The following is a 26,402-nucleotide window of genomic DNA, read 5'->3' as shown; positions in this document are numbered from 1 at the left end:
ATCTTATTCAGTTCATTCAGCATTCCATCAGTAGAAGCATGTAGAAAGGGGCCACAAGGTCAACCCCTTGGGGTTGACCAAGGCCCACACATGTACAAGCATTTATGCAACCTTTTTGTACCATATATAAATAAGGAAAACCTTGACACCAATCTCTCTCTTCTTCTCTCTCCTCTGTCTTAATCATGCTTATTTAGCATCAATTTTCTTAATCAAGGTTAGGGCTGTGGGTCAATACAGCAAGGCTTCCGCTGCAACTTGTGGCGGTGAGTGCCCGAGGGACTAGGGCCTTTGACACACTTGTTGATACCATCAAAGCATATCAAAACACTTAAACATGGCCACAACCTTAACACATATCCATCATCACTTTGCATAAAACATAAAAGCTGAACAAAACATCCACAAATGCTGAAAATGGATCTTGCACATGTGACACCACATAGAGGCCGGAATGCCCCCCGCCCCCCCCCCTTGGAGTATTTTATTACCCAAGGAGAATAATATCATGTACAAGCTTTGAGGGCCTTACTCTCCCCACGGGAGATGCCGGATTATCCGTATACAAATGCCATAACACAGCCCAACACGAGGCAACCAAGCCGGAACATAGGCTGTAGAAATGCCGAGCCAACAATATAATCCATATACCTCCGTGTGGGTACTGATTCTTTCCCAAAAACCACGGGTCTTCATGCAATAGAGCTGGTACAGCAAGTACAACTCTCCATTCAGTTGGTACAGCAAGTACAATAGCTGGTACAACCGGTACAGCAAGTACAACTCTCCATTCAGTTGGTACAGCAAGTACAATAGCTGGTACAACCGGTACAGTGGTTGGTACAATAGGTATAGTGGCTGGTATAGTCGGTACGGTGGCTGGTACAGTAGGTACAGCAAGTACAAATGCTGGTACAGCATGTACAATGACTAGTACATTAGGTACAGTGGCTAGTACAGCAAGTACAGAAGTTGGTACAGCCGGTACAATGGGTGGTACAACAAGTACAAGGATTGGTACAGCCAGTACAATGGCTGGTACAAACATTTACAAAGGCTGGTACAACAAGTACAATGGCTAGAAATCATAATAAATGATTAAATACCCTTGCCTTCAGTATTTCTTCACGATGGAAGCCTCCAAAACAGTCCCCAACAGCCGGCATTCTTCATGGGCAGCCTTCAAGTGAGAGAGAAAGAGAGTAGCCATCATTAGGGCAGCCTGTAACGGTGGTAGAGGCTAGTGTGCAGCAAGAGAGCCTCCATTAATGAAGAGAGAGGGCTCCAATTTATAGATTTGGGCCTCCCATGAGCTAAAATGGCAAGAGAAGGCTACAATGACAAGTGGAGAGCCACACAATAGCTGAAGTGACAAGTGTGCGGCCACTTGTCTCACTTTGGTCCACCTTCTTGCCACATGTCCAATCTAAGAGATGAGTCCTTCCATAAACTTTATCTCTAAAAATATCCCAACTGGTAGACATTCTGTCATAGGCACTTTGCCAACTCTTGGTATCTGCTCAATTCCAGATGTAATGACGCGAACAGAATTTCCATCGGAGTCGGGCCAAAAATAGCAACTCTCCTAAATTTTAGGAGTGTGGTCCTTTGTATTCTAGGATAATCCCCCATTCCCAAAGCTTGTACTTTCCAAATATTTAGACATCGTGGAGTCCACCAGACCCCTTTCATACTGGGAAATGTCCAGGCTGGTGACATCCTTCCCAGCTTCTTAAAAGTTGTCCGCAACTTTAATCTTCAAGCCATATATTCAAGATATAATCATGTCCCATCAAGTGGGTGAGACGAGACAGTCTCAAAAATCCAATATAACTGAAGAATCCATGTCCCAAAGAAATGGGTGAGACTAAACAAGTCTCCATAATACCAATATCACAATCATGTCCCAAAATAAATGGGCAAGAATTCCATGGAAGATATGCTAGACATAGGCACAAGAGCCAATTGTGTCTCAATCACCAATATCAATGAGATAATCATATGCCAATGAAAATCACCAACCAGGTGCTAAGACACTTAAATAAGTGCCATGCACAAGAAACTAGTGCCTCGAATAGAAACATGTGCTATGTACACAAACTGGTGCCATTCAAGAGCACAAACCATGGTGACAGAAAAGCTGGTTCTCCATAGTTCTGGCATTCCTTTCTCCTAATCCCAACAATTTCCATGTTCTCCCATACAATCCCAACTCTGATCAACAAGCATGGTGTGGAAACAATGAAACACTCACTCCACAATCGCAACACGAATCCATGTGTATAGTGGAGTGTTCATTGAATTGCCCTCTCACAATCCCAACATGAATCCACATGCATGGTGAGATGAACAATGAACCTCTTGGCCTCTATATGGGGAGATAGTGATTCTAATATGGCATAAAGATAAATAAATCCATGTCCCAAAAAAATGGGCGAGACAAAACAGTCCCATAAGTCGAGATATCATAATCATGTCCCAAGTAAATGGGCAAGACAAATTAGTCCCATAAGTCCAGATATCATAATCCATGTCCCAAGTAAATGGGCGAGACAAAATAAGTCTCCTGCCAACAAGGCATCGGTCCACATGACCCTTGGCATAGACATAAGTCCTGTGCCAACCAGGCGTCATGTCCACTTTACCACTTGCACTCCGTGTTGGTACTCTGATCACACACCTTGGATGAGAGAGGGGCTCAAGTAACAAGATAAAACAATCACTCGCAGGCATAGATAACCTGGTGTTCCATAAGCATTTCTGCTACACATAGGATAGGCATTTCAGCCACCAATAGTTTGTAGGCATTTTGGCCACCAACTCACACTACCCTCTCAAGTGCCCATGTTCCCTTCCATCTGCTCTCTATTGTTCCACCCAGATATGGTAGAAACAATCTTCAAGAGAGCACGTAGGACAAGAGAACACTACACACGGCATGTTGTGCTCGACACTACCCTCTGAAGTGCCCATGTTCCCTTCCATCTGCTCTCTATTGTTTCACCCACACATGGTAGAAACAATCTTCAAGAGAGCACGTAGGACAAGAGAACACTACACAGGGTATGTGAACCATGAGTTTCATAAGTCCAATGCATCCCAAATAAAGGGATCCCAAATAAAGGGAGCTATAAAGAATAATCCATCCTAGTAAAAGGGAGTCATAAACATAATCCATAAACCTGAGGATGGATGCAAATGTCTAGAAAAGAAGTCCAGGAATCCATAGACCTGTGTACCATAACTCTTACCACATACTCCGTGCTAACCACACACCTTCGAGTAGAGGTGGACTTTATCCATAAAAGCATCATATCCATGAGAGATCCAAATATTTCTTCTCTATAAACTGGGACAGATTCGTCCATAGAAATTGCTTGTTAAGCCCAATATCTATATAAATCTCGTCCAAGAAAGAAATCTCCATAGATATAATCCATGCCAATAAAGGGAGTCATAAACAATGTTTCCCTGAAACCATCTCAAGGCAAACACCACCACCTTTCTCCTTGCATGGCTATACAAGGGTCAGTGAACATAAAAAACACTTCATAGTAAATAGCAAAAGCACCAACTTTGCAAACTCAAAGTATACTTAGCTTTTCTTTGCCAGGTTGGTCATGAAGCCAAAAGAAATATCTCGTCACCATATCCTTAAGATATCCTGAGATATATCTCCATATAGCTTGCCTGTAAGCTTGATAATATAATCCACAATATCCATATGGAGTGCTAAATGTGTGCACATAAAGCCAACTCCATACTTCCAAGATAAATTCTGTGAATTCATAAATCCTTAGATCAACAAGCTGTCTACTGCGCATGCTCTTGCTTCATAAGCTATGAAGCGGCTGGCCATGCTTAACAGCAATGATGGTAAGTGTGGTCCCCACTTGAGATCTTTTCTCTTTCTTATTGATAGAAGGAAGCCTCCGCTTCCAAGAAAGCCTATGCTCTGATACCAATGGAACTCGCGGCGGTGAGTGCCCGGGAGACTAGGGCCTTTGACACACTTGTTGATACCATCAAAGCATATCAAAACACTTAAACATGCCACAATCTTAACACATATCCATCATCACTTTCCATAAAACATAAAAGCTGGACAAAACATCCACAAATGCTGAAATGGATCTTGCACATGTGACACCACATAGAGGTGGGCCGACCCCCCCCTTGGAGTATTTTATTACCCAAGGAGAATAATATCATGTACAAGCTTTGAGGGCCTTACTCTCCCCACGGGAGATGCCGGATTATCCATATACAAATGCCATAACACAGCCCCCAACACGAGGCAACCAAGCCGGAACATAGGCTGTAGAAATGCCGAGCCAACAATATAATCCATATACCTCCCTATGGGTACTGATTCTTCCCCAAAAACCACGGTCTTCATGCAATAGAGCTGGTACAGCAAGTACAACTCTCCATTCAGCCGGTACAGTAGGTACAATGGCTGGTATAGTCGGTACAGTGGCTGGTACAGTAGGTATAGCAAGTACAAATGCTGGTACAGCATGTACAGTTACTAGTACAGCAGGTACAGTGGTTGGTACAACAAGTACAGAAGCTGGTACAGTTGGTACAATGGGTGGTACAATAAGTATAAGGGCTGGTACAACATGTACAAAGGTTGGTACAACATGTACAAAGGCTGGTACAACAAGTACAATGGCTAGAAATCATAATAAATGATTAAATATCCTTGCCTTCAGTATTTCTTCGCGATGGAAGCCTCCAAAACAATCCCCAACAGTCGGTATTCTTCATGGGCAGCCTTCAAGTGAGAGAGAGAGAGACTAGCCATCATTAGGGTAGCCTGTAACGGTGGTAGAGGCTAGTGTGCAGCAAGAGAGCCTCCATTAATGAAGAGAGAGGGCTCCAATTTATAGATTTGGGCCTCCCATGAGCTAAAATGGCAAGAGAATGTTACAATGACAAGTGGAGAGCCACACAATAGCTGAAGTGACAAGTGTGAGGCCACTTGTCTCACTTTGATCCACTTTCTAACAAGTGTCACGCCACTTGTCTCACTTTGGTCCACCTTCTTGCCACATGTCCCAATCTAAGAGATGGGTCCTTCCATAAACTTTATCTCTAAAAATATCCCAACTGGTAGACATTCTGTCATAGGCACTTTGCCAATTCTTGGTATCTGCTCAATTCCAGATGTAATGACGCGAACAGAATTTCCATCGGAGTCGGGCCAAAAATAGCAACTCTCCTAAATTTTAGGAGTGTGGTCCTTTGTATTCTAGGATAATCCCCCATTCCCAAAGCTTGTACTTTCCAAATATTTAGACATCCTGGAGTCCACCAAACCCCTTTCATACTGGAAAATGTCCAGGCTGGTGACATCCACTCATGCAACATTGGTATTAGAGCATTCAGGCTCAACCCACTAAGCAATGTCCCAAGGAAGGTGCACAGTTTCCAGCAGGAATGCAGCAGGGTAGCAAATGGAGTGGTTTGCAAAGAGGCGAAGCTAGTGGAGGCATTCTCCAAGGGTATGTACGCATAACCAGTACATCATTAAGCTCTCAAATCAGTCCAAAGGCCTAGCAACAGGCATGATCAGTTCCGTTTGGTGACCCAACGCTGTGTTAAGGGTAAGGGAAAGCAAACATGGAGACAACAATGAACAGATGCTCAGTTCGTCAACAAGACTTGGAAGTGGAGATCAGGAGTGAAGGTGTTCAAATAAAAAGATCAATCAAAGCCAGTTAAGTAGTAGTTTAAAGTCAATCGTAGTCCAGGGAGGAAGGATGACAGAGTGTCCACGCCATCATCAAGTTTAGCAAAAGGGGATGTCATGTGCACGCCCATGCCATGGAACTGTCTTAATCCTTGAGTAATCATCAATTAATCAGTGTAGCAGCAGCAGCAATAGCATCAGATCAACATCTTCATCATCATCATCGTCATCGTTATCGTCAGCATGAGCAGCATCACATCATAGTTAGCTTCAACATCAGCATGGGAGTTGGTTGGCAACAGCATCATGTCGGCTAGCAGCAGCCTTGTGCAGTAGGCAGCCAGTTTCTGTGGCATGGCAACAGGTGGCAGGACCAGCAGCAGGCAGATAAAGCGCATCATTTAATTCAACATTTACTCAAAGGTTCTTGTCCACAGTAGGGTAGCTGGCCGACGTTAGTGGGGATGTCGTAGTATCTAGTCCAGACTCCATACTATGCATAATGGAGTTGATAGTTATATAGTCTTGTGGGTTGACTACCATGAGTATATAACATGCACGTTCTTAAAAGGTGAGTTTGGGCATGTTCCTGGATTCATCTAGGTATATAATTCAGCCGTATTAGAGCGGACATGCAGATTTCACATTGTGAAGTTTTCGTCCGAGTTGCGGCCAGTTGATATTGTACTTATTCTTTCTATCTTTAGCGGTGCATTTGCCCTATCAACTACTTATTTGCTGTACTAATTGTAACACGCGGAAGCTTTGGGGGTCTTCTTTCAGCCCTAAACACCATTGAGAACATGCTGATGCAAAAACGCAGACAGAAGGGAGAGTAGAGAGAGAGATATGCTGGAAATTCAGTATATTCATATGGTACAAAAAGATACCTAATCTACAGCCCTAGGCTGCCTTCATACAAAAGGTGAACATCACCAAAATCTGTCCCTTACTTGGACCCAACTCCTAAAGAGTTGAATGAATATAACAATGAGCACTCTATGCCTTATATAGTCTTCTTGGACCTCTTGGAGTACTGGCCGACTGCTGGTCGGCCAGCCCGACTGGTCATAACTCCACATTATCTGAAGCGCCTGCAGCCGACAGCAGCCCCTGGTACAGCCGACTCCAACTGGCTCAGCCGACAGACTCTCTGTAGCCAACAGTCTCTTCCAACGTAGCCGACAGACATGTCTTTCCAAGTCATCCATGCTTTGCTCACTGGCCTCTTCTGCACTATGTGCTCCAAGTCCTAGCTCTAATGCTCTTTTTCCTGACTGCCTCTTCTGGACTAGCATCTGAGAATGTCCATGGCATTTTATGCACATGACACTAATTCTTTCTATTTGCAACTTCCCTTAGTGCTAGGCTTCATTATGACTGAGTCTGCCCTGCATCTTCGGAGGTTTGACAGAAACTCAGTACGAAGGGTTGTGTGAATATATGCTCTGATGTGTGTGTGTGGAGTGCGAGTGTGAGAGCATATCTTGATACAGAGTTCTACACCCACTATTGGGCACTGATGACGTTAGTGGGAATGTCGTAGTATCTAGTCCATACTATGCATAATGGAGTTGATAGTTATATAGTCTTGTGGGTTGACTACCATTAGTATATAACATGCACATTCTTAAAAGGTGAGTTTGGGCACGTTCCTAGATTCATCTAGGTATATATATAAGTCTCATTCAGTTCATTCGGGAATCGGCATTCCATCACCAAGGCCCACACATGTACAAGCATTTATGCAACCTTTCTGTACCATATATAAATAAAGAAAACCTTGACACCAATCTCTGTCTTCTTCTCTCTCCTCTGTCTTAATCATGCTTATTTAGCATCAATGTTCTTAATCAAGCTTAGGGCTATGGATCAGTACGGCAAGGCTTCCGCGCATGCAACAATGTTTATTCAACATCTTGTTCTTAATCAGGCTTAGGTTTGTGGATTAAGTAGTAAAGCATCTGCACATGCAACGTTGGTATTAGAGCATTCAGACTCAACCACTAAGCATAGTCCCAAGCAGGTGCACAGATCCATCAGAAGAATGCAACCAGGGTAGCATATGGAGTGGTCTACAAACAGGCAAAGCTGGAAGAAAGCATTCTCTGGGGATATGTACTCAGAACCAATACATCATTAGTTCTCATATCAGTTCCAAAGGCCTAGCAACAGGCATGATCAATTCCGGCAGGTGACTTGCCGTTGTGTTAATGGAAAGGGATAACAGGCATGGGGACAACAGTGGAATAAATGCTCAATTCTTCAGCAAGATTTGGAAGTGGAGATGAAAAGTGGAAGGTGTTCAGACCAAAGTGTCAAAATTAGAGCCAAAGTCAAAGTGGAAGGTCAAAGTCAGTAGTCCAAGGAGGAAGGATGACTGAGTGTCCACCCCATTGTCAAGTTTAGCAGGAGGGGATGTCACGTGCACACCCGTGCCATGCCCTAATCCTCAGCATGAACAGCATAATCCTTTATTAGGATATCATTTAGAATAGCATCAACATCATCATCATCATCAAGAGCATGGAGCGCATGGGAACACAGTCGATAGCCAGCAAGAAGGCTCTCAACAGCAGTCGGTAGCTAGCAAGGAACCCAAGCAAGCATTAGTGAGTCGGCCAGCGGAAGGATGGGATAAGCGCAACATTTTAATAAGAATTTTATGAATATTCTTGTCCAGCAATAGCAAACCGACAACAGTAGTCCAACAAGCCAACTAGCTCCCCTAGCATATATGTAACATCATTTGAATAGAATGATTCATCATTCACCTTTTGAAAAAGTAGAAGTCAGCATTATCATGTAGAAGGACAGTGACCACTCCTACGGGGTAGACCAAGGGCCTTGAAGATGTACAGACATTCATGTTGGAATGGAACCTCGCCCTCTCTTCACTAGCCTGCCGTGCGACGATTGGGTTACCCCTAGTGTAAGCATTATCAATCTAGCCCTGTGATGAACGCTTTACCATCCATAGGATGCTCTCACCCCAAGTCGCCAGGTTGAATCACGTCCCAAGCTTTGATACCAATGTAGCATATGCCACGCTAGGACCATGTAAAACAACGGGGCCTTCTTTATACCTGAGTTTAGTGAGTTTTTAGCAATCCTTTAAACAATATACATGAACTGAAAGAGTAGTCGAGACGACACCTGATGGGGTCCCAATTACTTGCCACTAAAGGGCCCCCGCCCTACAAAAGTAGGAGTATTTGCTTTATTTCTTTTGGAGAACTGAATACAAGCTGAATTGTGTCCACAAGATTGAGCGAACAAACTGACTAAATGACTGGCAAACGCAAGGACAAAGTGACCAAACGTTGGGCAAAACTGTGCATAAGCTGTAGGCGACTGTGAAGCTATCTTTGGAGAGAACACACGGCACCGAGACTGAGGGGTGGTGTTTTGAGAACTGTGGGAAGAGGCTGAGCTTCGGATGCCCTGGGCTTGAGAGCACAAAGGATGCTGAAGTATGCACAGGCAGGCTGCCTAAGCACACATGCTTGACTGAAGGTTGAATACTTGAGTTTTTGTCTGATGATTTTAGACCACGGAGAACCCATCCTTTTATATGTCTAGGGAAGGCTGGTCGGCTGAGATTAATGCTGTCAGCCTGTTTTGTCTGCTACAATTGAGATCAAATAAGCATTAAATATTTAATGATGTCTTATGTGAATGCGTGGGGTGTCTAGCTACTGGCCAACTACCATTTGACTTTGCCGACTGCTGCCCAGGCCACTATAAAGGCTGCTGATTGGGTCTTATGAGTGGCTGATGGTGAGATTCACACCATACAATGCTTGCCCTTCATGGGTGAAAGAGTGCACAGAGCGGAAGCAAAGTGGCACTAGAGTGTGCTAAATAGAGAGTGCAAGAGAGAGAGATATGGAGCAATCTATGCTGAATATACTGAAGCAAAACAGTCCCAAGCAAGAGACACTAGAAGTCTCATAAGTGAGGGAGCAAATATGTACAAGACTGAATGAGAAATGAGAGGCCAGCACCACCTATTTATAGGTGAGGTATGTTGGCCGACTGGGACAGAGAATGCTGGCGGACGGAGCATGTGTGCTGGCCGACTGGTAAAATACCAAAAAGGCTGGGAAAAATCCCAAAAAAATAGGAGAAAAAGCGGTGGCCAGCCCACAATCAAGGGCCATACAAAAGGGACCAAATGGGCACCAAAAATGAGCAGAAACTGGGGATGAATGTGCTAATACCCCCTCTCAGCACACCAGATGCTGAACAAACTCCGAGAAGCCGAAGATGAGGAGCCAAGGAAGCCCGAGAAATCGGCTTGGTGAACAAATCTGTAGCATTCTCCGCTGAAGGACAATACTCCAAATGCAAATCTCCAGCAAGAACCCGTTCACGAACATAGTGATACTGTATCTCAATGTGTTTCGTACGAGCATGAAACACAGGGTTCTTGGCGATGGCAATGCAACTCTGATTGTCACACCAAAGAAGAGTAGATTCAGTAGGAGAACAGCCGAGCTCCTCCAATAATCTCCGCAACCATATCGCCCCACATGCAGCATAACAAACTGCATGGTACTCCGCCTCAGAAGAGGAAAGCGCCACAGTAGGTTGCTTTTTACTGCTCCATGAAATGGCTCCAGATCCAAGTGTAAAAACACAACCGCTGGTCAAACGCCAAGTATCTGGATCTCCAGCCCAATCTGAATCAGACCATCCAACATGTAATATGCAGCGGAAGTCTTTGTATTGGAAGATCCTGTCACACAAATGCTCACACCGTCTTCTGTATCCTGAGTTTCGTGAGTTTAGCGATCCACTTTAATACTTCAAACTTTAAAGAGATATGAGAGAGAGATATGAGAACTGTACACCAGATTGGGTCCCGAATTACCCACTGAGCGTGCCTAGGTGACCGTTCCACCTTTACACCATTGGCGTGTTTGGTAGCTGACACGAGGGATCTTCGCAAGTGATTCTACAGTCAAATTGCACCTACTTAGTCCAACTGAGTCATGGCATACTTATCTTGCCAACTCACCTACTTAGCATATTCACATTTTGGACCGCTTATACGTAGTACTCTAGTACTTATGTTGATATTTACTCATCTTTCGTAGACCTCTTTTGAGAGCAACAAGTAGAAGAAGATTTCAGCCTTTCATCTTGGTGTGTGTCTTCTCCATTGTTGTGAGAGAGTGTGTGTGTGTGCTTACAAGAGCTCAAGCTATTTCTCCTCCCTCAATCTTTTCATTTTTGACCATTCTACGTCTGATAATATTATATTTATCCGATAATGTGTAGGAGTAGTGATAATGTGTAGGAGTGTGTGCGCGCTTACAAGAGCTCAAGCTCTTTCTCCTCCCTCAATCTTTTCATGTTTGACCATTGTGCTTCTAATAATATCATCAATCCGATAATGTCGCATACCTACTCCTACAGATCCCTTGGCCAACCAGTTTTGCATGGATTTGGGCAGCGTTTTGGGAAGCCAAGATGGCCAGATGTGGGCTGGCTGGGGGCCAGACACATGACACTAACGGGCAGCCCAGTGTGTACCCCATGCGAAAAAAAGGGGGGAAATACAGGTCGTGAAGCTAACAGCCCTACAGGCCGGCCAGCCCTCTCCTACCTCTATTGAAACGGAGTTTGGGGAGTTCATTTATTGGCTGGATATCTCATTTTCCAAAAGTCCTGCCAACAGAAGCCCAAGTACAAAGGCGATTCAGAGGGCTGGAACTAATCTGCAGCTAGTGTTTGTGTTGAAGTCTGTGGCACACCTCCACAGGTCAACTAGCAGGTTGGACACAGGTCGTAGGCCCTAGGCAGCTCGGGCAGGTACCATCCAGCCCTACAGGCTGAACCCTTGGTGCACCTAAACAAGGAGCGTCAATCTCAAGGCGTGAAGGAGCTGGAAACAGATGTGTAGCTAGTGTTTTGGTTGACGGACAAGAATCTACAGAAAACTTGAGCAGAGATCTAGGGAGATCAACCTTTTGGGTGTCTTTTGAAAGTAGGTTACACTAATCTACAGACAATTTATTGTCATTATTCACCATTAATAAACGTTTAGACTACATATATACTATACGAGGACTGCATACCGGAGATTGAGGGGAAAGAACAGTTTCAAAAAAGCTTTTGACCTTCTCCCCAAATTGGCAAAACCCCCCAATTTGAAGTTCTGAAAACTCTTCGAAACATTCTAGGGCTTTTAAAATGTGAAACAAGTTGTGACTATGTTTACATGTTTTTGTTGAGGTTTAATTTTTTTTGATTCGCGCTCTGCGAGAACCACTGGAGATGGATATGGTCTTGTGTTACGGCTAGCATTTTAAAGATTCTGATTGCACTTAGTGCTGACAGCATTTGTCTCATGGTTTGTTTTCAATGCAGATTTATATGCAAATATGGTCCCGGTCATTTCCCCATTACATTGGTGATGGAGGACAAGGACGCTCTCGATCCAAAGCGAGCTTATCGTAAGGCATTTACAACATTCCATTATTTTGGTGCTTGCATGTGTAATTGAACATGGTCCTAAGATACAAGGATTAGCATTACTTAAACATGTCTACTTTTGAGATTCTAGTCAAGCTTTTTACCTTTGCAGCTATGGTACAAGTTTTGCCTAGGTAAGTAGACTTGTGTGGTCACACTCATACATATGTTATCTTGAGGGAGTTTGCAGTCAAGAATCAGTAGGTATTAAGTGAAATCGGAGCCAATTCCTCACTTAAGAAATCTTTATTGTTTAGTGACAATAGCTGTCCTTGAATCTACAAAAATTACATGCTTTATAGACCTATGTGGCGTATGTGCAACGGAGCACAAAGAATTGGGAGCTACGGATATGCTAGGCACAAGGTAGAGATGGAGGAGATGTTGGAAACCAATGCTCCACCCTCTACTTGTAACTAAGGGCTGAGGGAAATATTCTTAGGACACCTCGTCAGAGGGTTGTGGGGCTGAAACGGGCATCCAAACAAGTCTGAATGGGCTTGGAAGTTGCGCCAAAAAACAAAGGTCTCTTTGTGTTGTTTAATATTTCTATTGTAACTGCTGAAGATGTTGTCCAATTGTTCCTTAAAAAGTTGAGAAGGAGCTTGCATAGTAGGAGTGCCCTCAGTCCCTTTCCGTGACCACCTATCCCAATTATAAGTCCTTCACAACCTCCACCAGGTTGCACAGAGTAGGACTGATGAAAAGGACTCCTTGGCCATCAACCCACAACCCTCTTCTGCCCATCTATTTACTACATAAATTTCTTTGAAATTCTGATTTGGAAATTAGCCAAAAGGTACCCAGTTTACAGTCTGTCTAGAACCATAGTGTCAGGAACTTCACATATTTGGCATGCCCTGTTTGACGACTTTGGTACTAAGTTGCTATTCTGCAACGCTTTTCATCAGCAAACGGGATGGACAAACAAAAATGAATAAACTACTTGCATTCAACAACCGCAAGTGCCTACATAAACAACCAACAAGGTAAATGGGAGCATTTTCTTCTATGTTTATGATGAGGACAACACTTGATTCCCTCTTTTGATTGGTTACAATACAATCATTTTTTATTGGTCCCTTATTTGTAGGGTCCATGTAGTACGCGGAACTTTTACTTAAAAGTGTTTTTTCTTTTTTCTCTTTACATGTTCCCCAACTTTTAGTCATTCGTGAACACTTGTACTATTGTTTGGCCTCGTAGACCTTTTGGATCTTTTGTAGACGTCCATTGTATCATTAGTTTTTTCTCAAGATTTTAACATGCTGCAAGATGAAATTGCGGAGATCTTGAACAATAAGACTGGACACATTAAGCTAGCAAAGGTAACATGAGCAGCAGCTCACTCATGAATGGCGGTTTGGCACTACTTATGTCCTCTACTTCCTTCATGAGTGGTCTATAGGTAATACATGACATGCATAGACTGTTCCCATAGAATTATTAGTCTCCCCTAGGATAAGGGGGTCTATTATAGATTGATAGGGTTACATTATACATGGTTGTCTTGCAATTTCCTCTAGAGACCTGATGATCTAAAAGGGTTTGACCAGAAACCTCTTCTTCTAGGTCTCATGTGCAATGGTAGCTACGTGTGGTGTCTAGAAGTAGTGAGTCTTCAAATATTGCAATGATGGTACATTGTGGTTGTAGTGGCTCTAGTTGTGCTCAACTCAAGCAACTATATAATGTATCTCATACTTGATGAATCAGTGAAGAGGACCAAATTCTCTTCAAACATGCAATGAAATCTCCATCCAAACTCATAGCTTGTTGGGCACTACAAGGGTGGAACACTCCTTCAAGAAATATAGATCGTGATACCAAACATAGGACCTTCCGCAAGCACAACTTGCAAATAAAAAAAGTTGAAGATTAATACTGAATTATTGTTGCAAAAAGTTGATTACAGCATATGGCTTCAGCCCACCTGTGTGCAATTTCAATGGTATGAATTCTTTGATTAAAGAAACAGAGGTGGTACGCACACAAAATACAAGGGGGCGCAAGTAGTGAAGGTAGATAAGTGAATGATGAATGAGAGGTTGCGCTATTAGCACTTGTTTATTCCCACATTAATCACTATTAATATATTTAACATTCCCCCCATTGTGATAATGTGGCTGTGTTTTCTCATTTTTCCCCACTCTCCGTATTTTTCCCTATTTCTTCTATGGCTTGGGTGGTTGCCTTGAGCTGGCCGACTGTACCTTTAGGTCCCCGACCTCACATCTGTACTGGCAGACAGGACAGCTGGCCGACTAGGTGTATTTGCTGGTTGTGGAGGTACAGGGTCTGTCGGCTACTCCTGATGCAGGCCGACTGCTTCTTTGGGGCCATATAAAATGGCCCCATAGCCCCTTGCCATTTTCATCTTGTATTTCGGGGATCTTGTGTATATAGAGCAGAGTTACACGCCTCTCTCTCTCCTTCTCTTGTGCTGTTTATTTTCTGCACTATTCTTGCTCTAGTGTTCTCAGATTTGGTTGCATATTCTGACATGGTATCAGAGCCCTAGGCTCTTGATAGATCTTGGGAGTTGTGTGAGCAAGAGGGGGACTGTTGCGTTGCTGATTGGTGGACTGTTCGGGACTGTTCGGGAAGAGGAGAAGCAAGAGGACGACGGGCTGATTTGTTGGACAGTCACTTGCAGGTGTAAGTTTTTTTTCCCACCCACCCACCCTTTTTAGTTACATCCCCGCAATGGCAGATTTATTAGAGATGGCTGAGAAGCATGTGAAGATCCCAACACTCCCTACGTTCTCGGTGGAGCGTCAGTTGGACAAGAACAACAATGACATATGGAAGGTTATGATGGAATCTGTTCTGGAGTCATATGACCTTGCTGATTTCATCGTTGTTGGGGTTCCACAGCCGGAAGCAAAGGAAGGGGAGTTACCGTCAACCAGAAAGGACCGCGAGGCACAGGCATAGTTGTGGGATCGTGTCAACTCCAAGGTCCGTTCATTTATCTCCCTCAACTGCACACCGTAGGTAATCAATCATGTAAAGCATATGACGCTGGCCAGAGGCATATGCCAACACTTGGCTTCTCTTTATAACAGGGTATCGCCCATGAAGAGTGTCATGGCCCTGTGAAAATGGAACAGTACAAGTGTGGGCATGGTGGTTGCAGAGTCAGAATATTTTATGATTCACATGGGGGGTGCCCGGACAGAGTTTAAGATGTGTGGACATCCCTAGGTGTGAAGGGGGGAACTAGAAACATTAAACTTTAATGTTTATTAAAGTTTGCCCCTAGGCCTTAGTGGCCCTAGGGAACTTATTAAAGTTTGGGGCCCTAGGGATTAATTTGGGAAGAGGGCCACTTTTGGAGTAAGTGCTTCTCTCTCCTCCCTCTCTCTCTAGCTTTTTGGGAAAGGAGTCGTGGAGGAGCCTTGAAGCGCATGTAGACAAAACGTGGGAAGGTGGAAGAGCAAGTCGACTGCAGGTTTGGAGGGCTGTTGCTGTTTTTCTGAGTGTAAATCAGCCGTACAGCACTGTACGGCCAGATCTGTGCAAGTACACTCTCTCTTTCTCTCTCTGGTACAAGCTGTGGGTCTTCTTCACTGCTGGTCTGGCTGCGCACAGGACCTGTACTACAGGCTGTACAGTCAGTTTTTCAGCAAGTACCATACTGTACGACTGCCGTACAGTGTACCGGCAGCAAGTACAGTTGCTGCAGGGGTGCAGACAGGTGCTGGACAGGACTGGTTACTCAAATTCAGGCGACCAGAATCAGGACAGCCGACTGTTTGTGCAAGTACAACTCCTGGCACGTATCTCGAGGCGGTACAGACGGGTACAGTGCTGATTTTCAGATCTGTATTTTTCAAGGACAGCATAAGAGTGAACATCAGGAGGAGGATACAGGCAAGTACAAGCACACGTGTGAAGCAGGGTTGTGGATACAAGTGCCTGCAAGTACAGATTGGTGCTGTTGCTTCCTCCAGTGTTGTTTCACGAGCTGAACTTGGTAAGCTCTGTTTCTGTTCATCTATCTCTCTTTCTACTGCTTGATGTCTGTTGCAGATATGTGTTATCTGGCCCCTTGTGAGAGGAGGGGTATGGCAGATTGACAAGGGTTGAGACAGAGATTGGACAGCACATGTATGTTTGAGCTGAGAAGATGTATCATGCACTTGAGTTATGCCAGATGTATGCCCATGGCTGGCCTGCTTAGTGATCTTGGCTGATCAGAGGGAGGCACAGTGTGTTGTTTGAAGACACAGATCTGTGTGCATAGATCCTCTGTGCTAAGAAGGATTTGTGGGCCGTCAGATTGGACTTACAGGTGTAAACTCTTGGCTGGTCTTTGTGTTGTACTCAGCCATTCATTTTATTATAATTGAATAAAGAAATACCGCAAGGGGCGCCAAGCTTTGGGGCCAACAAGTGTCGCTGTGTTTTCAGATTTGGGCACTCTAGCTCCAATCTGTGTTTTGTTTCTCATCTAGACTACAAGTGGACGGGTGATTGCTTCTACTGCACTCTGGTTTTCTATCAGAGGCCGGTTTCAAGGTTCCGTTGCCGGGACCAATCATCAACTTTCTGAAGGGGGTGAGCTCGTGGTTGCTTTGAAGAAAGCCATCGCTGAAAATTCAGCAATCATGTCTGATACAGAGGAAGAGTACTTCTATCATGAAGAAGAAGATCAAGAGACTTCTCCTGAAAGAGATGTATCTGAGGATATTTTTGCAGGCGAACAGGCTGCAGATGTTGAGCCTTATGAGGATGTAACACAGCCAGAAGATGTGCATGGTAAAGAGGATGATGATGCTCGGTTCAAAGATCGCTTGGCTAGTGTTATGGATACTTTTATGCAGCTCACACAGAGCGAGAGATTTGCTGAATTTTTGAGATCTCGCACAGAGCCCCGCACAGAGCCCCAGAAAAAGAAGAAGAAGGTTCGTTCGAAGAATCTTCCTCAGGGTCATAGTGGTGCCATCCCACAGGAACCATCTTTTGGCCAGTTTCCGAATATGCAGCATGCTTATGGAGCAAACTCTCAGAGTTCCTTCTATGGACAGCCACCTATTCCTCAGCAGAATATGCATCCAGGTTATTTTGGTGGTGGCTCGGTGTTTCAATCCATGACTGGGGGTTATCCTCAGGGAGGCATGGGTATGTATGGGCCTTTTGGAGCCAATTTTCAGCCTGGCATGCAAGGGAATATGTATGGTGGTATGCAATCCGGTATGGCTGGAAATATGTTTGCAGGCATGCAACCTGGGATGCAAGGCAATATGTTTGGTGGTATGCAGCCAGGTATGCATAATGGAATGTATGGAAACATGGCTGGAATGTATCGTATGCCTGGCATGGGAATGGGACATGTTGACCCAATGATGGGTATGAATGTTGGGGGCAGCAATCTCACGAAACCACTTCCATATGATAATCTAACGCCTATGGGAAAGGCGAAGGATTACAAGGAAGGGGGAGCTGCAGTGAAGTTTGACACTTTCAGTGGGGCCAAGGATAAATTGAAGGCACTTACCTTTTTACAGCAGTTTGATGCTGCTTTTTCTGGTGGGAATTACACAGAGTCCTCTAAGGTGAGGAAAGCTGCCACTTTTCTCAAGGGCAATGCTTTGCAGTGGTGGTCTACTCTTCTTTTGCAGGGCATAGCACCCACCACATGGGTCCAATTTAAACAGGTTTTCTCTTCCGTATGGCTCACATCTACATTTGAGGTGGATGTTATGACCGCATGGCACAAGCTGGATGCTTCAAAGTGTGATAGTTTGGAGGATTATAACAAGAAGTTTTGGGAAGCTCTACTCCCAGTGACTTCTTATCGTGCCGTGCCATTATCTGAGCAGGTTGAGAAATATTGTTGTGGGCTGCCCAAGGAGGTACGAGATTATTGTATAAAGACAAGAGTAACGAACATGTCACAGATGATTGAAAATGCTATGACAGCTAATGCGTTACTCACAGGTGGTTCATCTGGGTTTAAAGGCAGTAAGAAATTGGGCAAGAAAGCTGAAAAATTTGGGCATGCTTCTCGTGATACTAAAGGGTCTTCAGAGACAAAGTATAAGAAGTTGCCAATGCCCAAGAGGACTTCTGAGGAAAGACAGGCTTTGAGAGATGCTCAAAAGTGTTTTTACTGTACTGAAGAGGGGCATATGTCATTTAATTGTCCCAAAAGAACGTCCAAAAAGGACCCTGACAATAAAGGAGAGCCCAAGCCAAAGAAACCAAAGCCTTCTGCAGGCTTAGTTCCTGATCTTGTGGGGGAGCAGCTAGGTGGTGAAGCTACAGAGTTGTGCAGGGCATGGGGCAAAGTGAGAGATCAGAATGCTTTGATCTTCTTTGACACAGGTGCTAGAGCCAACTTCATTTCACCCGATTTGGCTGGCCGATTGGGGATTCGCGCAGAGGAGATGGGGCCGTGACATGAGGCTAATATGGCTTGTCCAGGGTATGCAGAACCCGTTACTCCTATCATTGGGAAGCTTCGGCTTCATTTGCAGGGTTATGTGGACAGTGAAGAGTTCTTCATCATGCCTTTGGATGGCTGTGATGTTTTGTTGGGGATGCCATGGTGCCATAGGGTACATGCGGTGGTGGATACTTACAATAGGAAAATTACTCTGACTCATAGAGGGAAAGAGCATGTATTGGATGTAAAACTTAAAGGGGAATCTGTTCCTATTGTATCCGCTTCGGCGATTTCATCAGTAATGAAAAAGCATCTTTCCGCGTATTTGATTTATGTAAAGGATGCACAGGATGATGAGTCTAAGTCTAATTTGTCAATGTTAGATAAGGACAGGGCTGATTTCTTAAATGGGTTTCAAGACTGTTTTTCCGAGTCATTGCCAGGAGAATTACCTCCTGAGAGGCCAGAAGATCATGCTATAGATCTGATTCCTAGTAGTACTCCACCGAATAGACTGCCGTACCGTGTTAGTGCAGCCCAACAGGAAGAGATTATGAGTCAGGTGCAGGAGCTTCTAAATAAGGGGTTGATTCAGCCTAGCTCATCACCCTTTTGCTCACCTGTGCTCTTAGTGCAGAAGAAGGATGGTTCTTGGCGCATGTGTATAGATTACAGGGCGCTGAATAAGAATACCATCAAGAATCGATTCCCCATACCGAGGATCGATGACATCTTGGACCGCTTACAGGGCTCCACAGTTTTCAGTCGTATTGACTTGAAAAGTGGGTATCATCAGATACGCATTAGACCCGAGGATGTGCATAAGACAGCATTCCGAACCACGTTTGGGTTGTATGAGTTCTTGGTTATGCCCTTTGGTTTGACAAATGCGCCTGCCACATTTAACAGAATGATGGACAGGATTTTCAGGCCTCATAGACAGTTTGTGGGCACATTCTTTGATGATATGATTGTGCATTCACGAACTGAGGAAGAGCATAGAAGGCATTTGGCCATTGTGTTTGCAAAACTCAGAAACCATAGATTGGTGGTTAATGGCAAGAAGAGTGAGTTTTTCTTGCAGGAGATACATTTCTTGGGGCATATTGTGTCTGGTCATGGAGTCCGTATGGATCCAGCAAAGGTGGAAGCAATACTTAATTGGCCAGCTTTGAGGACCGTGCATGATGTACACAGCTTTCTAGGATTGTGTTCCTATTACAGGCGTTACATACGGCACTTTGCTGAAATTGCTTCGCCTCTTCATGCTTTGACGAAGAAAGCAACTCCGTTTAGATGGGCTGATCGGGAAATTACAGCATTCAAAAAGCTCAAAGAAAAGCTTACTTCGGACCCAGTATTGGTGTTACCGGACCTCCAAAAGGCTTTTGTTGTCCAGTGTGATGCATGTGGAAGTAGCATTGGTGCAGTTCTCATGCAAGAGGGACATGTTATAGCCTATGATAGTAGAGTTTTGCAAGATGCTGAGAAGCATTTGCAGGGGTATGAGAAAGAGATGTTGGCTGTAATTCACGCTCTTTCTACTTGGAAACACTACTTGCTTGGGGCTGATTTCACTGTACAGACAGATCATCAGACCTTGCGATATTTCCTCACGCAGACTAAGCTTTCAGAGAAGCATATACGTTGGGCAAACTTTTTGTCAATGTTTCACTTCCAGATTGTGCATGTGGAAGGCAAAAAGAATGTAGTGGCAGATGCTTTGTCACGCAAGCCACAGGTGACAGGTCTCTGCAGTTTCACTTGCTTATCATCATGAGCTTAATGAAATGAAAGAGCAGTATGCCCATGATGAGGATTTTGAAAGGTTGTATGATCAGATGTCTGAGGGTCAGCGGCATGAGCATTACACTCTCAGAGATGGGTTTTTATTGATGCATGGCAGACTGTGTGTTACCAGGCCATTGCGACTCAAGGTTATGATTGAAAGTCATGCTCCACCGTATGCAGGTCATAGAGGTATTGATGCCACGGTCAAAGCAGTGGAGACTTTCTTTTATTGGCCAACCTTGAGAAGAGATGTTGATGCCTTTGTGAGGCAATGCATCGTATGTCAGAAGGTAAAGTTTGACCGTCAGAAGACACCAGGGTTATTACAGCCTTTACCTATTCCGGATAGACCTTGGGAGAGCATTGCCATGGATTTTGTATTTGATCTTCCACGGACACAAACGGGAAATGATGGCATCTGGACTATCATATGCAGGTTCAGTAAGCAGGCACATTTCATTCCCGTGAGGAAGACAATTAAAGTGGATCATATGGTGAAGTTGTTCATGGCGAACATCTTCAAGTATCATGGCTTGCCTACATCTATCATTAGTGACCGTGATCCACGGATGACGAGTTTGTTTTGGAGAGGGTTGTTTGACAACATGGGTACAACTCTCAAGTTTTCATCGTCATTTCATCCACAGACAGATGGTCAGTCAGAAGAGGCTAACTCTACAGTGTTGGATCTTCTCAAGTGTTATGTGTCAGAGCACAAGCAACAATGGGAAAAGTATCTTCCTTTGGTGGAGTTTGCATATAACAACACTGTACATAGCTCGACAGGCAAGGCGCCTTTTGAGATTGTAGAAGGAGGGAAGAAGGTTCCGCCCATTTTGCATACAAAGGATAAGATCTTTGAGGCTGATCAGTATGTGGAGAGCTTGGATGAAGCTTATCGGAGAGTTAAGTTGGCCCTCCAGAAAACTCAGCAGAAGCAAAAGAAAGCCGCAGACCGTCACAGACGTGATTTACAGTTTGCATTGGGTGATTGGGTTCTTTTGCGTTTTGAAAAGGCTAGACTCAAGAAGATGAAGGGTAAAGAGCGCTTATTCCCTAAATTGAGCATGCGTTATTATGGGCCTTTTCAGGTTTTGGAAAAGATTGGTGAGGTAATCTATCGTTTGAAGTTACCAGATCACTGGAGGATTCACAATGCTTTTCACGTGAGTCTTCTTAGACCTTTCCGTGGGGATGTGCCTGAGGATGTATCAGATGAGGCTTAGCCGGAAGTTGAGGAACTTGATGAGGTTCTGATTCCAGAGCAGATACTGGCACATAAAGAAAGGAAGGTACGAGGTAAAGTTTCCCGTCGCTATCTTGTGAAGTTCAAGAACTATTCAGCGATGGATGCGAAGTGGATGGAGGAAGGTGACTTAACAGATTCACCTCAGGTTTTGCAGCTTTATCTCGATGCCTTTGAGTTAGAGCCGACTCTTATTGTGGCTCATTCAGGTTCAGCAGAGCATGGGTCTGGAGCATTACCTGATGCTCAAGAGGGGGGTAGCACCTCCACTCCCTTGATACAGACAGGCTCAGATGACATCTAGAGGTCGCTTGGTGCAGATTTTATCTCACCCGAAGGTACTGAGGCTGACAGTACATCTGTTTATGGGACTTCTATGATATATGTGTACTAGTCACATGAGATTTTTGTGGATATGTATGGTTCACAGTGGTATACAACTTGGACTATTACTATGCCATTGGTTTGCAGTGAATGATGATACATTTGTATGGCTCAGAGAGATTGGGACGCTGATCTTGCCATATTGTATATTTCACTTTGGATATTTTGATGCATCACCAGAATGCAATCGAGGACGCTTGCCATTTTTCAAGAGGGAGGTATGTCATGGCCCTGTGAAAATGGAACAGTACAAGTGTGGGCATGGTGGTTGCAGAGTCAGAATATTTTATGATTCACATGGGGGGTGCCCGGACAGAGTTTAAGATGTGTGGACATCCCTAGGTGTGAAGGGGGGAACTAGAAACATTAAACTTTAATGTTTATTAAAGTTTGCCCCTAGGCCTTAGTGGCCCTAGGGAACTTATTAAAGTTTGGGGCCCTAGGGATTAATTTGGGAAGAGGGCCACTTTTGGAGTAAGTGCTTCTCTCTCCTCCCTCTCTCTCTCTAGCTTTTGGGGAAAGGAGTCGTGGAGGAGCCTTGAAGCGCATGTAGACAAAACGTGGGAAGGTGGAAGAGCAAGTCGACTGCAGATTTGGAGGGCTGTTGCTGTTTTTCTGAGTGTAAATCAGCCGTACAGCACTGTACGGCCAGATCTGTGCAAGTACACTCTCTCTTTCTCTCTCTGGTACAAGCTGTGGGTCTTCTTCACTGCTGGTCTGGCTGCGCACAGGACCTGTACAGGCTGTACAGTCAGTTTTTCAGCAAGTACCATACTGTACGACTGCCGTACAGTGTACGGGCAGCAAGGTACAGCAAGTACAGTTGCTGCAGGGGTGCAGACAGGTGCTGGACAGGCCTGGTTACTCAAATTCAGGCGACCAGAATCAGGACAGCCGACTGTTTGTGCAAGTACAACTCCTGGCACGTATCCCGAGGCGGTACAGACGGGTACAGTGCTGATTTTCAGATCTGTATTTTTCAAGGACAGCATAAGAGTGAACATCAGGAGGAGGATACAGGCAAGTACAAGCACACGTGTGAAGCAGGGTTGTGGATACAAGTGCCTGCAAGTACAGATTGGTGCTGTTGCTTCCTCCAGTGTTGTTTCACGAGCTGAACTTGGTAAGCTCTGTTTCTGTTCATCTATCTCTCTTTCTACTGCTTGATGTCTGTTGCAGATATGTGTTATCTGGCCCCTTGTGAGAGGAGGGGTATGGCAGATTGACAAGGGTTGAGACAGAGATTGGACAGCACATGTATGTTTGAGCTGAGAAGATGTATCATGCACTTGAGTTATGCCAAATGTATGCCCATGGCTGGCCTGCTTAGTGATCTTGGCTGATCAGAGGGAGGCACAGTGTGTTGTTTGAAGACACAGATCTGTGTGCATAGATCCTCTGTGCTGAGAAGGATTTGTGGGCCGTCAGATTGGACTTACAGGTGTAAACTCTTGGCTGGTCTTTGTGTTGTACTCAGCCATTCATTTTATTATAATTGAATAAAGAAATACTGCAAGGGGCGCCAAGCTTTGGGGCCAACAGGTGTCGCTGTGTTTTCAGATTTGGACACTCTAGCTCCAATCTGTGTTTTGTTTCTCATCTAGACTACAAGTGGACGGGTGATTGCTTCTACCGCACTCTGGTTTTCTATCAGAGGCCGGTTTCAAAGAGGATTTCCTTGGAAGTACAGATGCGGGTTATGAACCCTGCAAAGTCGTCGACGATGCAGAAGCATATTAACAAGCTACAGGCCCTTCAACAAGAAGTCCTTCACGCTGGGAAGGAGATATCGTCAGAAGATATGGCCATCACTTTGCTGTCCCACTTGCCTTCTCAGTATTCCGCTTTCTACTCTTCTTTGATTACCAGTGGCAGGCTCAGCACCATTACATGGGAGGAGCTTGTGCCCATGGTCTTGGACCAGGAGGAACGATTCACGAACCCTCCTCAGGGTGGAGGTTCGGAGGCCTTAACTGGCCAACGGTCGAAAGGCCGGAATAACAACAAGGACAAAGGGAAGGCTTCATCGGAGAAGTCTTCTGAGAAGAAGCCTGATGCAGACCGAGAGAAATTGAAGGCCGAGCGAACCTGCGAAGGAAGTGTCCTAAGCGGACCGGAAAGAGTGCTGATTCTTCGACTTCAGCTGCAAAGACTCCGGCATTTGTGCACTTAGAGATGATATACTCAGATGCTTCATCGTCTTCGAGCGAGGAGGCAGTTGGCTTCACTGCAAAGGATACCCGGGAGTGGATTCTTGATAGTGGTGCTTCCAGGCACATGACTCCTTCCCGTGACTTCTTTTTGGATCTCAAACGGCAGTCAAGTCGCATCTTCATTGGCGACAACTCCACTATTCCGATTCACAGTGAGGGCCGGATGGAGATTATTCCCGACGGCAAGGGGGTTAAGCATTCCTCCCGTGTTCTTTATGTCCCTGCTCTTGGTTTTCATCTTCTATTAGTGCATGAAGTATGCAAGACTGGCTTTCGAATGAAATTTGAGGAGCATTCAGTTGCTCTACGGGACCGTGAGACTGACCAGGTTGTTTGGCAAGGCAATGTGGAGAATGGTATCTACAAGCTCTCCGCACTCTCCTCATTGACAAGTTCTTAGGTCGGAGATCTGTGGCACTTTCGGTTTGGCCACTTAAATGTGGATACACTACGGCGAGCTTTCCGGGACCAGATGGTGGTTGGCTTGCCAGATGTTGGCAGCAGGCAAGGACGTTGCAGTTCTTGCATACATGGTAAGCAACATAGGGAATCCTTTCCGAAGCGGGTCTCAAAACCATTGGAATTGATTCACACTGACTTGTGTGGACCTCAACAGACACCATCATTGGGAGGTTCTCTATATTTCATGCTGCTTGTTGATGACTATTCCAGATTCACATGGGTCTATTTTCTCTCTCAGAAGGACCAAGCTTTTGCACGGTTCAAGGATTGGCATGTGATGGTGGAGAAAGAGTCTGGACTGCAGGTAAAGACTCCCAGGGCTGACAAAGGAGGTGAATTCTCTTCGAATGCTTTCGTCAGATTTTGTGTAGATCATGGCATCAAGAGGGAACTGGCCAATACAGGATCGCCTTCAGAGAATAGAGTGGTAGAATGCAAAAATAGGACTGTGGTGGAGATGGCGAGGACGGTACTGGAGCATCGTGATCTTCCTCGTTCACTTTGGGGAGAGGTTGTGGCGACGGCTGTCCATACCCTCAACCGGTCTCCAACGACTTCAGTACCTAATATGACTCCCTTTGAGGCATACTTTGGCAGGAAACCTAATGTCTCCCACTTTCGTGTGTTTGGGAGCAATGCATATGTACATATTCCGAGGAAGCAAAGGGGGAAGCTCGACTCCAAGTCCCGTAATCTTATATTTGTGGGGTATAATTCTCTTCCAAGGGATACAGATTGTATGATCCAGAGAGGAATGAGATTATTGTCAGCCGGGATGTGGTCTTTGATGAGCATGTTCCAGTATCCACTGTCGAAGAGCCGCCACTTCTTGGAGACCCAGAGGATTTTGATGATGATTCCCAGTCCATTGTTCCAGCTGGACAACCACAGTCAGTACAGGAGGTTGAGCCCGCAGCTGGAGTTGAGCCCCTGCAGCAACAGGAGGCTCCACGTTCTGTTACCCAGGTGGTTGATAGATACTCTTCGGGAGTCGGGTGTCACGGAGCTTCCCTCCGAGTGGACCACAGATTACAGCCCTCGAAGATCGCAGAGAGTCCGAGACAAAAGTCATTCAGCGAAGCTTCTTCAGGTAAACTATGCTTTGATGTCTAGTATCATGCGGGACAAGGAGCCCACCTCCGTGAAGGAAGCCCTTTCACATGATACTTGGAGGAAAGCCTTGCAGGTGGAACTTGATGCCATCGAGAAGAACAACACATGGGAGTTGGTACCGAGGCCGTCAAAACGGTCAGTCATTGGTGTCAAATGGGTCTTTAAGACCAAATATGCATCAGATGGGTCGGTGGACAAACACAAAGCCAAGCTCGTGGCTAAGGGTTATGCTCAGTGGCCAGGCATAGACTATGAGGTTACCTTTGCACCGACAGCGAGGATTACCACGATTCGGACCGTTCTTGCCCTTGCTTCTTCTCAGAGGTGGCCTGTGTATCAAATGGATGTAAAATCTGTGTTCCTTAATAGTGACCTGCAGGAGGAGGTGTATGTTGAGCAGCCTTCAGGCTTTGTTGTTCCAGGATCAGAAGGGATGGTTTACAGGTTACGTAAGGCCTTGTATGGTCTTAAACAAGCTCCCAAGGCTTGGAATCAGAAGATTGATTCCTTCTTTCATCGGACTGGTTTTCAGAGATTGGTTGCAGATCCCAACCTGTATCTCTTTCGGGAACACGGCATGGTTACGATTATCATCCTTTATGTGGATGATCTCATTCT

General features: G+C 44.9%; 1 protein-coding gene across 2 annotated transcripts in view; it reads left to right on the top strand.

The window, feature by feature from the left end:
* The window catches only part of LOC147630564 (diacylglycerol O-acyltransferase 2D-like), a 42,942-nt gene that overhangs the window by 10,832 nt on the left and 5,708 nt on the right, over positions 1–26,402 (top strand). For both annotated transcript variants that reach the window (XM_086810476.1, XM_086810475.1), the window contains exon 3: positions 12,077–12,162. In XM_086810476.1, the coding sequence (XP_086666602.1) occupies positions 12,077–12,162 (86 nt within the window). The remainder of the gene's footprint in view (positions 1–12,076; positions 12,163–26,402) is intronic.

The sequence above is a fragment of the Cibotium barometz genome, chromosome 16 (assembly GCF_041138505.1).
Source record: "Cibotium barometz isolate CiBa-2024 chromosome 16, ASM4113850v1, whole genome shotgun sequence".
Classification (NCBI taxonomy): Eukaryota; Viridiplantae; Streptophyta; class Polypodiopsida; order Cyatheales; family Cibotiaceae; genus Cibotium; species Cibotium barometz.
Note: the sequence above shows the minus strand (reverse complement) of the source record. Positions and strands in the feature narration are given on the sequence as shown.